The sequence below is a fragment of the Mangifera indica genome, chromosome 8 (assembly GCF_011075055.1).
Source record: "Mangifera indica cultivar Alphonso chromosome 8, CATAS_Mindica_2.1, whole genome shotgun sequence".
Taxonomy (NCBI): Eukaryota; Viridiplantae; Streptophyta; class Magnoliopsida; order Sapindales; family Anacardiaceae; genus Mangifera; species Mangifera indica.
Window position 1 is genome coordinate 1572711 of NC_058144.1, and position 15134 is coordinate 1587844.

The 15134-nt window shown below is 35.1% G+C and overlaps 4 protein-coding genes across 6 annotated transcripts; 3 read left to right on the forward strand and 1 right to left on the reverse strand.

Moving 5' to 3' along the window:
- The first annotated feature begins 295 nt into the window (after positions 1-295).
- On the forward strand, positions 296-2079 carry LOC123223630 (WRKY transcription factor 22-like). Its single transcript, XM_044646893.1, has 3 exons — positions 296-951; positions 1084-1194; positions 1325-2079. Exons 1-3 carry the CDS (start codon positions 518-520, stop codon positions 1848-1850), a joined length of 1071 nt encoding a protein of 356 aa, XP_044502828.1. The 5' UTR covers positions 296-517; the 3' UTR covers positions 1851-2079.
- Positions 2080-3080: 1001 nt separating this feature from the next.
- Positions 3081-6058, reverse strand: LOC123223629 (pentatricopeptide repeat-containing protein At3g61520, mitochondrial-like). The gene has a single exon (XM_044646892.1). It carries the CDS (start codon positions 5730-5732, stop codon positions 3417-3419), a length of 2316 nt encoding a protein of 771 aa, XP_044502827.1. The 5' UTR covers positions 5733-6058; the 3' UTR covers positions 3081-3416.
- A 113-nt stretch (positions 6059-6171) lies between these two features.
- Positions 6172-9625, forward strand: LOC123223631 (39S ribosomal protein L46, mitochondrial). 3 transcript variants are annotated; one of them, XM_044646894.1, is made up of 7 exons: positions 6172-6300; positions 6490-6651; positions 7044-7109; positions 7876-7950; positions 8699-8828; positions 8909-9034; positions 9272-9625. In XM_044646894.1, exons 2-7 carry the CDS (start codon positions 6497-6499, stop codon positions 9413-9415), a joined length of 696 nt encoding a protein of 231 aa, XP_044502829.1. In that variant the 5' UTR covers positions 6172-6300; positions 6490-6496; the 3' UTR covers positions 9416-9625. The 3 variants fall into 3 exon arrangements, with proteins under 3 accessions (XP_044502829.1, XP_044502831.1, XP_044502830.1); XM_044646896.1 differs by having other exon boundaries at positions 6283-6418; XM_044646895.1 differs by lacking the exon at positions 6172-6300 and having other exon boundaries at positions 6337-6651.
- A 2317-nt stretch (positions 9626-11942) lies between these two features.
- On the forward strand, positions 11943-14564 carry LOC123223200 (probable WRKY transcription factor 43). The gene is made up of 2 exons (XM_044646296.1): positions 11943-12469; positions 14230-14564. The coding sequence occupies exons 1-2, from the start codon at positions 12072-12074 to the stop codon at positions 14405-14407; spliced, it is 576 nt and encodes a 191-aa protein (XP_044502231.1). The 5' UTR covers positions 11943-12071; the 3' UTR covers positions 14408-14564.
- Positions 14565-15134: the final 570 nt, after the last annotated feature.

Consider the following 15134-nt stretch of genomic DNA (forward strand, 5'->3'; position numbering starts at 1 on the left):
TATAGGCATGAGAAAGCGTGTCAGCGGATGAAAGTTGTGGATACATCCCATCCAGCACTCACAAAATTGATAGGAGCGCCCACCCAAAATAATTGGCCTCCACTTTTAACCTTTTGCCGGTGTCGGTAACTCACGAGCTTCCAGCAGAGCGTGTGGACTTTTTCTCTTATTGATGAATCCCAACCCAAACTTGATTGGCGTTTGACATTTTGACAAGTCAACCCCGACACATGATAACATAGAGATGCCAACCCTCCTACTTTTTTTCTCTCTCTCTCTCTCTCTAAACAAAACTAAAACTACCTGTCCCTATGTTCATCTTTCTCTCTCTATATGTACATGTTTATATATGAATAATTGTTTTTCCACTTATTACACCACTCTTGTTTTGCCTCTTTCTCTTTCCCTAAAAAAGTCAGCGCCTTCTTCTGCCTCTGTCTCTCTCTTCTCTTTTCTCCAACAGTTTTAGCATAGAAGCCAGGTACAGATTCGCAGACCTTTGTGATTTTGAGAAGCCATGGAGGTGGACTGGGATCTGCATGCGGTGGTCAGAGGCTGTTGCAACATCACCTCCACCACCACCACCACCACCACCACCGCCATCACTAATTCACCTACTATGTCTTTCAAGGATGATTTTGATTCTAGATCTTGGTTTTCTTCTTTCACTACTTGTGAACAAGTTGCTCCTCTTTTTTCTTTGGCTGATCCTTTCGAAGCAAGAAATGCCATCGAAGAGTTACATGATCTTTACAAGCCATTTTTTCCTAAATCTAATCCTATTTCACCAAAAAGTAGTATGGCTAGCAAACCCATATCTTCTTTTCCATCCATGACTTCTTCACTAAACCAAACACACTTCAAACAACGACAACAGCCTAAGCAGTCTCAAGCTACTTCTGTAACCACTTCTTCTACTGCAAATTCTCATACTCCTCGATGCAAAAGAAGGTATTTTTTTTCTTTTTAGTTTATATATTCCCCTACTGAAAAAAGAAGAAAAAATTAAAATCATCTATTTTCTAGCTGAGATATGTACTAACTTGTATGTTCTCTTTTGAAATCTTTATTATGGTTCTGCAGGAAGAATCAACAGAAGAGGGTTTGCCAAGTTCCAGAAGAGGGTCTTTCTTCAGACGTTTGGGCTTGGAGAAAATATGGCCAGAAACCCATCAAAGGCTCTCCTTATCCGAGGTTTGTGTTTAATTGGAGTGCATTATTTCACCAATTATGTCAATCTGAAATTGCATCTCTATCTTTGTTCAATCATGTGTTTATGTGATGAGTGTAAAATTGTAATTTTGGTTTGTTTGTTGAACAACAGGGGCTATTATAGGTGTAGCAGTTCAAAGGGGTGCTTGGCCCGTAAACAAGTGGAGCGAAACAGATCGGATCCGGGTATTTTTATAGTAACATACACAGGAGAGCACAATCACCCAGCACCAACCCACCGAAACTCACTCGCCGGCAGCACGCGCCAGAAACCCGTGACGCCTCAAGGCCAAGCCGCCACCGCCACCACCACCACCACCACTACTAGTGACTCTAACAAACACCCTTCTTCAGACAAACCCACTGTCTCTTCCTCTTCCCCAACAACCTCCTTAGAAGTGGAAGAAGAGATTGTGCCTGAGAGTACAAATACCGAAAGCAGAGAACTAGAGCTAGATATGCTTGAAGATGAGGACGAAGAAGAAGATCTTGGGTTCTCAGATGTTGGAATTAGTGATGATTTCTTCGTGGGTTTAGAGGGATTCGTCTCTGGGGAGAATTTTCCCGATAATTTCCCGGCGAATTTTGGACTTCCTTGGGTTGCCAACAGCACTGCTACCGCTGCCGGCGGTATCTAATTGGGTGGAAAAGTCATTGTTATTAATGTTAATGGTTTTTGTCAAATATAAATTATACAGGGGCTTCTTTCTAGTATAAAAGTAGAAGCCAAAACAAACAATGGATTTTTATGTGCTGAGTTGAGTCCATTAGCGAGTCTTGTAGAGGAAAAAAGAATCTGTTCTGTTCTGTTCATGTATACCAGTAGAGTTAGCTTATTAATGAAATCTTTCTCTCTTCATTCTTAAATTTTATTTTTTGAAAAAGAAATTTCACGTTTAAATGGATTGATTGTTGGTTGTTTATCAGGAATATGCTCGTCTGTCTAACTTTTTTCAGCTTTATTCACTTTACTGTTTTCCTACAATTTCCATGGTGTTCATTCGTTCAAACTTCCAAGTGAAAATGAATATGGTGGCCTTTGTCTTTGTTTACGGCTGAGATTTATTTTTTCTTTTTTAAATTAACACCACATTTGGGAAGATTAAACAAACAGCTGTGGCCTGTGGGTTCACTAAGTTCTTGGTGATCATTTATAATAATTATTATTATTTGTGAGGTGGACGTGTCTAGATTTAAATTAGTTGAGATTAGATTATAATTATATAAATTATTCGCTAACATTATCAATTAGATTAAGCTAAGCAAATATATTAATATTATCTAAAATTCCAATTCAGTTTTTTAGTCTTTTGTTGACATTCAACGTGTATCACCAATCCACCGATACTTAAAAGCAAAAAAATTTGGATTTAATCCGGATGTCTAGTTATGGGTAAATTCAAATTAAGTTTGCTTAAATTTAAATTTAGATTTGGTTTATATAAGTTAAACTCGGATTAGAGTCTTAACTTAAAAACTCAAATTGAGTTTAACTTGTTTATTCTTTTTTTTGGAATAAATTTGCTTGCCCACTTGATAAAATTGTATATGCCGCTAATAATATTGTTTATCTATTTAATTATATTATTTATTTTACTAACAATATTGTTTACCATGGCTGCAACTCTTCAAAATATTATGTATCAATTCGATTAAATTTGAGTTTGCACAAAAAATTATAAATTTGAATTGAGTTTAACCACGTCCTTATTTGGGTCTGGCTTGTTTCCAACCCTGTTAAAAGATCTATATCCATTTCACCTGCTTGCGCCATCTATCTTATTTTGAGTCCTCAATCATGTTCACCAAATTAGTACTATTAATGAGAATTCCAAGGCATCAAGTCTGCGATAAAAATCATGATCAGAAGGAGAGCAGAAAGTTTAAACGTCAGATTACTAAAATTTATCCTGTTAAAAATAAAAATTGAATTGAATACATCTTCTCAGGCCACATGAAATGCATCCTGACAATAAGTACATTCTCCCTCAGCAACTTCAGGAGAGGAGCCAAGTAAGGATTGAAATTGCAGCCTGTTACAGGTGCAACAGGAGATGGTGGCACCAGAATGATGAAACTAAATGCTCAGAAACAAAATTGGAGCTTGGACTTGTTTTCAAATATCATATGGGTTTGCCCAACTCATCTCAACTAGGCCCGTCAGGTGCATTTCCAGGAATTATAACCTCTCAACAACATCTTTTCTATGCAGGGGCAGCAGAGACCTTGCATCCTTGTACAAATTTTCTTAACTTTTCTAATTCACCAGCTGCTGAAAGCCATTCTGTAAGAATCTCCATTGATATATAATTAGGATGACAAGCATGCTCAACCATTTCATCCATCAATTTCAAAGCTTCATCCAACATATTCTTCTCCCGAAGGCCTTTAAACATGGCATTAAACGTTGCAGTATTTGGCTTCACCTCCTTAACTTTCATATTATCCATTAGAGAAAGTGCAACGTCTACTTGATTATTCTTGCACAATGAGTCTACCAGAATGTTGCATATCACAGTGTTTGGAGCAACATTTGATGCAGAATTCATGTCTCTGAAAATCTTCAAGGCTTCATCCACCATTCCATGTAAGCAATATGCATGTATTAGAGCTCCATATGTAACAACAGTAGGCACAAGGCCATCATCAAGCATCCTTTTCATCAGTTGACGAGCAGCTAAAAAGTTCCCATCTTTGCTTAAATAGGAAATCAAAGTGTTATATGTGACACAATCAGGTCTAATTCCAGCAGCCTCCATTTCTGCAAGCATCTCATAAGCCTTATCCAACATTTTCTTCTTGCAAAATGCACCAATCAGAACATTGTAGCACACAGTGTCAGGTCTGAAACCAGCTTCTTTTAACTTGGATAAAACAACACTGGCATCATTCACCCTTCCAGCTTGACACAATCCAGAGATCAAGGTATAGTAAACCACTGCATCCACAGTGCATCCAGCTCGACACATGTCATGGAACCATTCCATTGCCTCTTTGATATTGTTAACATTACAAAAGGCATTGATGAAGGTTGTGTAAGTAACAGCATTACCATACAAGCCTTTCTTCATCATGTCCTTAAAAAACTGGACAGCATTATTGATTCTTCCATGTTTACACATGCCATCAATCAAAGTATTAAGAGTTATCACATTTGGCATAACTCCTTCCTCCCTCATCTGATCAAAAAGCTCTTGCCCACTCTCAATATTGCCTGCTTTACAAAACCCATCAATCAAGCAATTGTAGGTAACAACATTAGGCTGACAACCCTCTTGTGATCTTATCCTTTCCATCAGACCCAGTCCTTCTTCGACCCTCCCAACTTTACAAAGTCCATCAATCAAAGTATTGTAAATGATCACATCAGGTTCAATAGAAACCCAATCCTTCTCTTTGCTTGCACTCATTTTCTCAAACACCTGTAAAGCTTCATCAACTCTCCAAGACTTGCATAACCGGTTAATTAAAATTCCGAAAGTTAAAACAGAGGGCCGAATATCATATTCCTTCATCTCCAACAATAACTTATTCATTCTCTTAAAATCCCCAGACTTTGCTAAACCACTCAAAAGAGCATTGCAAGAAGCCACTTCTATAGGAGCACCTAATTTCATCAAATCATGCAAAACATCCCAAGCTAGATCTGTTTTAAAATTTTTACAAAGTCTGGAAATCATCTGTGTTAGCCAAAACATGTCGGGAAAAACTTCACGTTCACCAAATTTATTCACCAAACTAACTATTTCCTCATCACTCACTTTCCTCCTGAAGCGGCCTTTCTTCGTTAAAGCATGGAAAACAATATCCCCAGTAACATCATTAGGCGGAAACTCGGAATCCCGCTGAAGCATTTGGTCGAGCACATCGAGCGCGTCATCAAACCGCCCGTCTTTTAATAATACATCAATCAACACATTGCGTAAATGCGTATTTTTAATATTGGGCTCGAGCTCATTGTACACCAGAAGGGACTGATCAACAGTATCGGCCTTTCCTAAACGCCGAATTAGAAGTGTGGCGGCATTGATCGAAAGAGGGACGTTTTGGTCTTTGCATTGTTTATAAAGGTCGTAGAGCTTCTTATATGAATCCGATTCACGACTGGCGAGCTCAAAAACAGCTTGAAAGCTGTGAGAGAGTAATTCGGTGTTTTGTGGCGTAAGTGGGTTGGATTTGATATAATTAAAAAAAGTGAGAGCTTGCGAGGAAGAGGGTAAGCGACGACTGATTTGGAAGAAAAGACGAGGAGTTGGAGGGGAAGAGAAGAGGAGGTGATTGAGTTGGGAAGAAGAGTTCCATTCATTATGTGGGGTTTGAAGAAGGAGGTTTACTGCTTCTGTTATTACCGATGATTCATGTGCAGGTGGTGATTGTGATGGTGCTAGTGAACAGGGTTTGGCGGATGGTAGTGGTGACGGTGATTGTGGTGGCGCTGGTGGAGTGGGTTCGGCGGAGAGATAACGGAGAACAGACAAAGATTGGGGTAGAAGGAGCTTGGTTTGTCTTGTTAAACTCATAACTGTGTCAACTGTTCAAGGCCTTCAGGCAATAAGAAATTCGGAATCTTACAAGAAGGGGTTTGTATAGGAAATTTGGAAGAAAAATTTACTTCCATGTCCTACCCAAGGTTTTCCAAATTAACACTTTCCTATCATAAAGTTCAAAATAATGCTGAGTTTATCGAGTTAGACTTGATCCTGAAGCCAGACCTTAGACTATTTTGGGTCAGGTATTTTGGATTACTATTTGCGATTCATTTGGCGGGATATGAGGGAGGCTGGGTAAGGATCTATGGCATATTATAGAGTTTGATACAAACCCATTTTTTTCCTGATGCATGTGACCATAATTTATGAAACGTCAAATGAAAAAGCGTCATTTTTAAAGTTCGAGCGTAAATGCTGTCGTTGGGACAAAAAGGGGTGAGCATGTGATTCTCCCTTTTTTCAGTGGCTTTTGGTATTTAAGGCCATGCCTAGAGTGAACCGACAAGTCCGGTTGCTTTAGATTAGATTTAAAAAGACTCAAAGGAGAAACGCCTCACTCAACAACCGTCTGTACCAGTCACTGGTATCCCAATCCTTGGTAAACTTTCGCTCCGTTCGTCTTCACTTCTCTTCTCTTCTGCTCTGCTAATTCATTTTTAGGGTTTAAGAAAGGCTTTTGAAAGCGAATGAAGTTTTATTCACAGAATAAATAAAAAGTACATTTTCCCACTTTCCAGCATACATTTTCCTATTTATTTATTTTTAATTTGTAAGTTTCCATATGTAGATCCATAATGCAGCGATCCTTAACATCGCTGGTTCGTCCTTTGATGGCAAAGAGAGGGTTTAGTACGAACTCTGAGAAAATCGTTGCATCCGTGCTGTTCGAGAGATTGCCTGTTGTTATTCCACAAATAGACCCCGTGGTTTATGCATTCCAAGAGTTCTCGTGAGTTTCTTCTTTCATTCTCTTTTCTTTACGAAATCTGTTTTGCTGGTGCTGATAAAATGGTCACCTATAATTCACTTGATGTTGTGTTTCAGTTGTGTTCATTTCTAATTAATGCTTGGTTCAATTTCAATTTGTAATAGTAGTTAAGTAGATTAGATAACTTGTCATTTGTAACCTGGTAAACTAAATTTTATGTAATGCATCATAGTTTCATAGTTATTGGAGGTTTAAATGGAAAAAGCAAATGGTTCAAAATTTTTTCCTCCGGGTTGGTGATTTATTAGAATACTTGAAGGGTTTTCTTTTATTATTTTATTATTTTATTTTGGTTTCTCATAAACACGTTTCTTTCTTTCTCCTAATTTGGGTTTGGCGGTCATGAGTATTAGGTTTCGGTGGAGACAACAATATCGGCGCAGATATCCAGATGAATTCTTAGATAAGTCTAACTCTAGGTAAGTATGTTTCTCTGCTGTTTTTAATCTTATAGAGTGTATTTTCTTGAGCTATTACTTTCATGTTGGCATATGTCTTGTCTTAAACTCAACTTTGTTGTGAATGCTCATTAGTAATCCACGTTGGCATAAAGCATCTTTTAACTATACTACTAGATCTATTCATTTGAACTTTTGTATAATGGTTTTATATACGATGGAGCCTCACATATGTCTTAGTGAATCAGCTATCTGACTTATAAAAAGTTTGTGCTATCCTTGGTCTAAGCTTAATTTTATTGAAATTTCTTTCTACCCCTAAGCAAATGTGTCATTCAAATTCTAATGTTATTCTGTGTATGACAATGGTAATAGGACTGATGTCAAGTTTAAAAAAGATGAATTTGACGTCTAGTCTCTAGATAATATGAATTGTTTAGTATTAAGTCAAATAAATAAGCATGATTTTGTTGCTTTAACTTTTTTTAATTCACCTTCTGCTGCTTGCAAATGTAACTGGGGGTAAATATAAATAATAAATTAGATTATGAAATCCAGTGTTCATAGTATGTATTAATAAGGGCTGCGATTGGGTTAAAATAGCCCTCATTTTTTAGTTTTGGCATATATGTTTAGTACATTTCTAAATCATGATTTATTGGATCATTTATGAAATCATTATCTCCCTCTCTCTATCACAAACTTTGCAGATACATATGCATGTAGAGACTAGTGCAGATGAAGTTTTGATTGTCGTTAATAATTCTTGTGTGATAATTTATAACAGGGGAAAAGGTGACTACCAAATTGACTATGTTCCAGCTCCTCGGATTACCGAAGCTGACAAAACGAATGATAGAAAGTAAGATTAAGATTTTTATGGCTATTTAACTATATTGCACTATATGGCTTTCCTCCTTGGGTTCAACAGATATGTTGTGACTAAATGCTGCTACTAATTGAATGCACATTAATCATCTTTTGTTGTGACTGGGCATTTTTTGGAGACTGGGGGAAGTTTATTAACACTGTTTAAGGCAACATATATATATATTTCCAAAAAGTAGTGGCAGGTATAAAAAGATGATCTATTTGGAGAATAGTGATTAGGAATAAGATGATTAAATGAATTTTGGGGTATGTTTAATTGATTTTCAGCTAATGAAATACATGTAATAATATGCAGAGAACAGCATTAATAATGGGTTCTGATACTTTGTGTGCATAAAGTCCCCATGTAGGTTAGCTATTTGACTAACTTGACTTCTGGTTGATAATATAGCTGCTATGTTGTGCCACAAACACTTGACATACTGTTTAGGTATATGTCATCAGTGGCTTTCAACTGGGGCTTCATTTCTTTGTGGTGCTTTAACCTGTTGCTTGATATGACTATCATAAATTGTCTCTTATTGTGGTGGACAAGTTAATATTCGTGTTTTCATGAGATTGATGAAAATTCTTGCTATTCTTTAGTCTTTGCTGAAGCTTCTGATTTCATTTATGTTGCATCACAATCTTGTTACTACATAATTACATCCGTGTGGGAATTACGTAACAGTCGACCTTCTTGTATGATTTGTGTTTGAAATCTATAATTTGTTTTAAAGATCATTACAGAGAGCACTTGACAGAAGACTGTATCTTCTAATCTATGGCAATTCTTTTGGAGCTTCCGACGGTAAGCCTGTTTGGCATTTACCAGAAAAAGTATACGAGTCAGAGGAGACATTGCGCAAGGTGATTTTTCTCCTACCCCTTCTGCTTCGACTTCTTTGTCTTCTTTTCCTTCTCATAATAATCTTTTCAAATGTTTGCAGTGTGCAGAGTTTGCTTTAAAATCTGTCCTTGGAGACCTTTCCCACACTTATTTTGTTGGAAATGCTCCTATGGGTCATATGGTTGTACAGCCTACTGACAAAGTGCAAGATATTCCATCTTGTAAGGTATATTTTCTGGAAAATATATATTCATCTAAGAAGGGCTTTATTTATATGTATGCATGGTATTCTTTTTGCTTGTAATAATAAATGTATATCAATTATAGTAGTATGTATATAGTATCATTTTTTCCCAAAATATCTGTGACATACTTTTAAAACAGCAGCTGAATTTCTCTTTTATTCAGAATGTGATTTTAGTTGTTTGTATTTAATTGTGACATAGTTCCTTCCTTTTGCCAGCGATTCTTCTTCAAGTCTCAGGTGATTGCAACCAACAAGTATAAAATTGGGAACTGTGAGGATTTTGTTTGGGTAACCAAGGATGAGCTTTTGGAGTATTTTCCTGAGCAAGCTGAATATCTTAACAAGATGATCATTAGCTGATGTGGATATCTTAGTTGACTTCGAGCCACACATATTGGCATATTGTTTCTGTTTTGCATTAAATTCTTGCAATTTGACAGAATGAATTTTGACAGTCTAGACGGAAAGTCAAGCCAACATGGAGAGTGTGAGCTGCTGATCACCATTATGCGGTCTAGATGAACTTTGTTGGGACTATAAATTTTTGGAACTCGTTGTTCTGATTTGTAATTCTTCTCTCCACTGCTTTCCTATTGCAATAAGGGTTCTTGAAACTTCCAAATTTTGATAGGCACTAAACTGTGTATTTGGATGGCCTTATACAACAGGATTAGGAATGGTAACGGGAGAGCCGGAGAGAGGATCTCAAGCTTCGTCTCTGTCTCCGTTTTTGTAGGGGATATCAATCCTCATCTTCATTATAGGGATGACAAGTATTTCCCGTCCCTTTTCCAATAAGAAAAATTCTCTCCATCCCCTCTTTGTATTCGTGGAAAAAAACAATCTTTTCTATATCTTTTAAATATAATATAAATATATTAAATAACAAAATTAAGTAAAATTAAAATTAATTTGTTATTTTAAATGTCACAAATATTATATATTAATCACTTTAATATATATAATAAATACTTAAATAAATTTAAAACTATAAAAATATGTTAGTATTTTAAATAAATATATTAATATAAAGAGGCGGAGATGAAATTAGAATAAGGATGGGATATATGTATCTCTATTTTTAAATGTGGAGATTTTTTTCATTTCCGTCTTTGTCTTTTTTCCTATTTCTATTAGACAATTTTCTCTTGATCAGAGTTGAAGAGAGTTGAGACCTTTAAATTCGAATCGAAATTATTATCTCTAAACAGAATTTTGAACCTGTTGCATCTGGAACTGTTTACCCATGTCTGTTCTACTTCAAAAACTTTCAAATTTTTATTTTTCTCAATTTGACGGATGATTTAGTCATTTTTATTTGTTACCGTGCTGCTTTAAGATGTTACTTTTCCAATTGAAGAAGAAAACAATTCTAGGAAGTCCTTGTAGGTGAGCTACTCAGGAGTTTCCCAGGCTTCTAAACAACGTATGTGTTCAGACTGTGGGGTTTGAATTGATTCCCAACTTCTCCCGGGCAGGCCTCAAAAACAGAGGAAATGCATTAATTCATGTTTCTTTTTTAATTGGTTTTGATGATCGAGATTACAAGTTATTTGTTGCTGTTTATGGCAAAGATCCTGATTATACGTTTTTTCATATCTGTTTAGACTCTGCTGTTGAGCTCCGACGAGGAAACTTATTTAAGTTTGAAATCCTATCTGTCGGTGATTTTTATCTCAGATTTCCTTTCATTTATATAAATGTTTTTGTACACATTGACGTAATATTTGATTATTATATCATTTATTTGAAATTATTTCTAACATTTATTTATATAATGATCTTGTATTGTAATAATTTGCTCGGTAGACTCTGAGTTTCCGAAAAAGTTGAATCGACTTTCTTCTGATAATAAAATGTTTTCCCAATTCTATGCGTTCTTAATTTTCAATCTGTCATAATCTACTTAATGGTCACCACGACGACATTTAAAAGAAACAATTTTTAATAAATAAAATAGGCTGAATCACTATTGCCCGCTTCATCTTTGCTGTTATAATATTGTTCACCTTTAAGTTTGTAAGTTCAGTTTTTTTTATTCCTCGTCTACTTCTATTAATAAAGATGTCAAGCGAAAGGGTGAAAAAGTTATTTTACATTGGCTTAAAAAATGACGAATAGAGAGATAAGAGAGAATGAGATAAGAAGAAAGAGAAAGAAAGGAATTTATCTTCAAAAATGATATATAAAAAACAAAAAACAAAAAAGAGATATACGATGATGAGTGATAAAAAAAGAGTGTTAAGATAAAAATGTTAGAACTTCTACTCAAGTGAAATGAAGTCGCGGGTTATTGGTGTTGATAGTTGGATATGATTAATGTTACATATGATCGAATTGAGTTCAACCATTAAAGAAAAAAAAACATTCCTTTTTCAAGCTTCCTGGACGGATGGAGGTGAAAGAATGACAAAAATCAAGAATTGATTTTTAAAGAAGAGAGGTGAAAGAAAGAAAATAAAGGAAAAAAATGATCTTCCTGCCTTTATCAGTAACAATTTTCATTAATAAAATTAGATATCAGATGGGCAAAAAATAAAATTTTCACACTCAAAAGATGAAAAACATCTCTTTCACCAAAGTTTGGGTGTTCTGTAATAAAATTCAATGAAAGATCTGGGACTGGTCAAAATTTAGTCGGTACTGTATTGTTTGGTGAACAGCATCATATGGATTAAAATCGCTAATATTGAAATTAATAGAATGATGAGGCTCTAATAGCATTTGCTTGAAGCACATTGGTGATAACGATGCATGTTGGGCACGCCTCTTTTGGCTCAAGGGAAGTTGAACAGAAGTAGGTGAGATTTAGTTGGGTTTACATTGGGTGTAATACATAGAAATATGACACAGTCTCGTAATAAATCTCCTTTCAAACTCCATCAACCTCCCTCTCTCTCTTTTGTGGGTCTGCCCAACCTCTTCTACCTTCCAACACACCTTCTTCTCGCTTTAAAACCTTCCATTGTCCAGCATTTTCAGTTCCTCTTTCAATATCGTTTTGTAAAGCGCCACAATGGAAAGCCATGAATTCTCAATTCCATCAACACCGCCACCATTGCCTCCGCTTAACCCTAATTCTCCCTATCTATTCACGCCTTCGCTTCCATCTTCGTCACTGCATCCTCCTCTTGAACCTCAAATACTTCCGGACATTGACTGGGCTACCATCTTTTCTGGGCAATCAGGGGTGTGTGAGAACGGTCTGATGATGGAAAGTAGCTGCATCATGGCTGAGAATCGAAGTGAGGAAGAAAAGGGATATAAGGAGAATAAGAGGAAAAGCAGCAGAGTGAAAAAAGCCAGCCGGCCAAGGTTTGCGTTTCAGACTAGGAGTGCTGATGATATCCTTGATGATGGTTACAGGTGGAGAAAATATGGACAGAAAGCTGTGAAGAATAGCACATATCCCAGGTAAAGAAAAAAACATAGTTTTCTTCATTCTTATGAATTCAATCATGAAGGACAGAAGGCAGAATCTATTTCTTGCATATCAATAAGATTTGCATTTAAACTCGGAGAAAAATAGCGTGACACTTTTAGGGTTTGGACTGAGTAGTCGCCATTATCCACCGTGATTATGCTAACTGTTATTCGTTTTCTTCTTCAAGTGTCATACAGTTTGGTTTTTACAGACACGTCCTTTGATGTCGAGCTTTGTAAATATGCCATGAGCCCTCCACACTCAGGCTTCCATAAGGATTACAAGATTAAAATTGTCAAGTCCTTTTCGGGTCAGCTGATGATCCTCCCAAACCCTATCGGCTTTCCAACAATGCGCTCCTCAAGTTTGAGAAAAGTACAATTCACCCAAGAATTTAGGAAACTAACATATACATCCAAATATTGATTACTTTACCAATATCAAGAATATAATGCCCTTGGTCTAATCATATATTTATTTTTTTAATTTTTAAAAATATAATTCGGAGAATTAGAAGTTGAAAAGAATTTGAAACTTTATTTAATAAAGATTTTATATCCCTTATTTTTTTTTCATTTTTTAAGTATTTAATTATTAAAATTTAGGTTTTATTTAATTTTTATAATTTATTATATAAATTATAATTAATATTTATATATCTAAAAATTGAAAAAAAAAAGTAGAAGGATATATAATTAGACATAATCTATTATAAACTTTACATGATAAAGAAATCGATTATATTGGTACCATTATTACTTAACTTTAAAGAGGAATTGTTATAAGCCCCTATCACAAAATATGTTTTATTTTTCATACACAAGAGATACATATGTAATGTAGTTAGTTGTTTTTGGTTTCTTGAATTTTCATGATTTCTTCAACGTAAAAATGGATGAACATTAACTAGTATAAGTGAGCGGGTTTGAGTATCCTATTTAAAAAACGAAAACTAGATTGATCAGTTCTTAGGTTTTTAGAATCAAAACCTAAATAAATAAGTTCTTATCTTAAACCTACCTATTTGATTTTGATTTTAGGTCAGAGAACCTAGTACTGTTTACCTACAATTTTTTTCTTCTTGAAAAAAGTGTACTTTAGCATAACAAATTTCTTTTGAAGCATAAAAACTGAGATTATGAGATAAGGTCAAGAAATCTAGGTTAGATGTTCTAATCAGTCGAAAATTCCAAATCGTGTGCAAGGTATGAGAAGTTTGGAAGTGTTGACCGATGGTTGCTTGGATTCTTTTCTATAGCAATAACAAAACATCATTTTGTTGAAGAAATAAAAAAGTGGTACACTAAATATGGTCCTGAATTTAATTTTCAAATTGATTTTGATTCCTTAGATGGTGGAATTAGAATCAAAATCTATTAATTCCACAAAAACTGAAATCATAACCTACCAAAGTTGATCGATTTTGGATAAACTTTAGAATTGAAAGTTGGGTACCAAACAGTTTCAATTCTAGGTAGGGGTACATATGATCATCAAATTGTAAGAATTAAATTCATCATTATGCCCATTAATTAGGATCAAAGAATATAATCTTGTATTTAGAAATTGATTGTATAGAAACTCTCCCAGGATCGTCTTTGAATCTCTGGTTGTTGAATCAACATGCAATGTGATGAATAGTTTATCTGCAATTAGCTCAATCTAACATCAATTTCTCAAAGCACTTTTCTTTGCACCTTATATTAGCATATTACTTACGTTTGTTTGTGTTTATGAACATGTACAAAAGGAGCTATTACCGCTGCACACATCACACATGCAACGTTAAAAAGCAGGTGCAGAGGCTATCAAAAGACACGAGCATCGTGGTGACAACTTATGAGGGAATTCACAACCATCCCTGTGAGAAATTAATGGAAACCCTAACACCTCTTCTCAAGCAAATGCAATTCCTTGCTAGGTTCTAATTAATTAATAGTCTCACTCATTCACTTGTCTGTGCATTAGTTTTATATATGCTTGATTACTTTCTTTCTTACCATGTAATTTAGTGTGAACTTCTTTGCAAATGGACCAATAAGGAAGTTGAGTTTATCAATCTATACATTTGTATTTTGTTGCAAAGTAGAACCCCCATATTACAAAATAGTTTTGATGCTCATTATGAAATTGTTTTGTCATTCTTTAATATACGTAATTTTAAATCTGTATAAAATATGTTATAAGAACAATATTCAGAATCAATTAATGAATACTAATATCAACTATCGTATAAAGTAGACTACAAAAATTAGTTTGAATGATAAAATGAAATGATTTTTTGTGAAAGGTTAGAGTTCAAAGCTTCAATAGGTGTAAAACCTTATATGTGTCTGAATCATTATATCGCCCACTTCCTTTCTCTATGTCAAGCGCGCACTTAGAGTTGAGAATTTTCTTTTGACGAACTTGCACAGAAGCATTGAGTCATTGATTTTGCTGAGTTGAAATTGAATACGAGTTCATACAGTTTTTCACCTTAAAGCAAGGGAATTTGGAACTTTTGCATAATTTGGCTGCGGATTTGAGGAGACAAAAAAAATGTCACGACTTTCTAACTGCATATTTTACTAAATGTCTCTTTACATATTTTGGTAATTCCAATAAATAAATTACTTAAAGGGTAAACAGAATCCACTACGAAATTAAAACTAG

What these genes read in the sequence shown, in the direction of transcription:
- LOC123223631 (XM_044646894.1), top strand. Translation starts at nt 6,497, where the DNA reads ATGCAGCGATCCTTAACATCGCTGGTTCGTCCTTTGATGGCAAAGAGA. An exon ending in TTAGATAAGTCTAACTCTAG is followed by an intron (nt 7,110 to 7,875) that starts GTAAGTATGTTT and finishes AATTTATAACAG; the next exon opens with GGGAAAAGGTGACTACCAAA. An exon ending in AAGATATTCCATCTTGTAAG is followed by an intron (nt 9,035 to 9,271) that starts GTATATTTTCTG and finishes TCCTTTTGCCAG; the next exon opens with CGATTCTTCTTCAAGTCTCA.
- LOC123223630 (XM_044646893.1), top strand. Translation starts at nt 518, where the DNA reads ATGGAGGTGGACTGGGATCTGCATGCGGTGGTCAGAGGCTGTTGCAAC. An exon ending in ACTCCTCGATGCAAAAGAAG is followed by an intron (nt 952 to 1,083) that starts GTATTTTTTTTC and finishes ATGGTTCTGCAG; the next exon opens with GAAGAATCAACAGAAGAGGG. An exon ending in AAAGGCTCTCCTTATCCGAG is followed by an intron (nt 1,195 to 1,324) that starts GTTTGTGTTTAA and finishes GTTGAACAACAG; the next exon opens with GGGCTATTATAGGTGTAGCA.
- LOC123223200 (XM_044646296.1), top strand. Translation starts at nt 12,072, where the DNA reads ATGGAAAGCCATGAATTCTCAATTCCATCAACACCGCCACCATTGCCT. An exon ending in AAGAATAGCACATATCCCAG is followed by an intron (nt 12,470 to 14,229) that starts GTAAAGAAAAAA and finishes CATGTACAAAAG; the next exon opens with GAGCTATTACCGCTGCACAC.
- LOC123223629 (XM_044646892.1), bottom strand. Translation starts at nt 5,732, where the DNA reads ATGAGTTTAACAAGACAAACCAAGCTCCTTCTACCCCAATCTTTGTCT.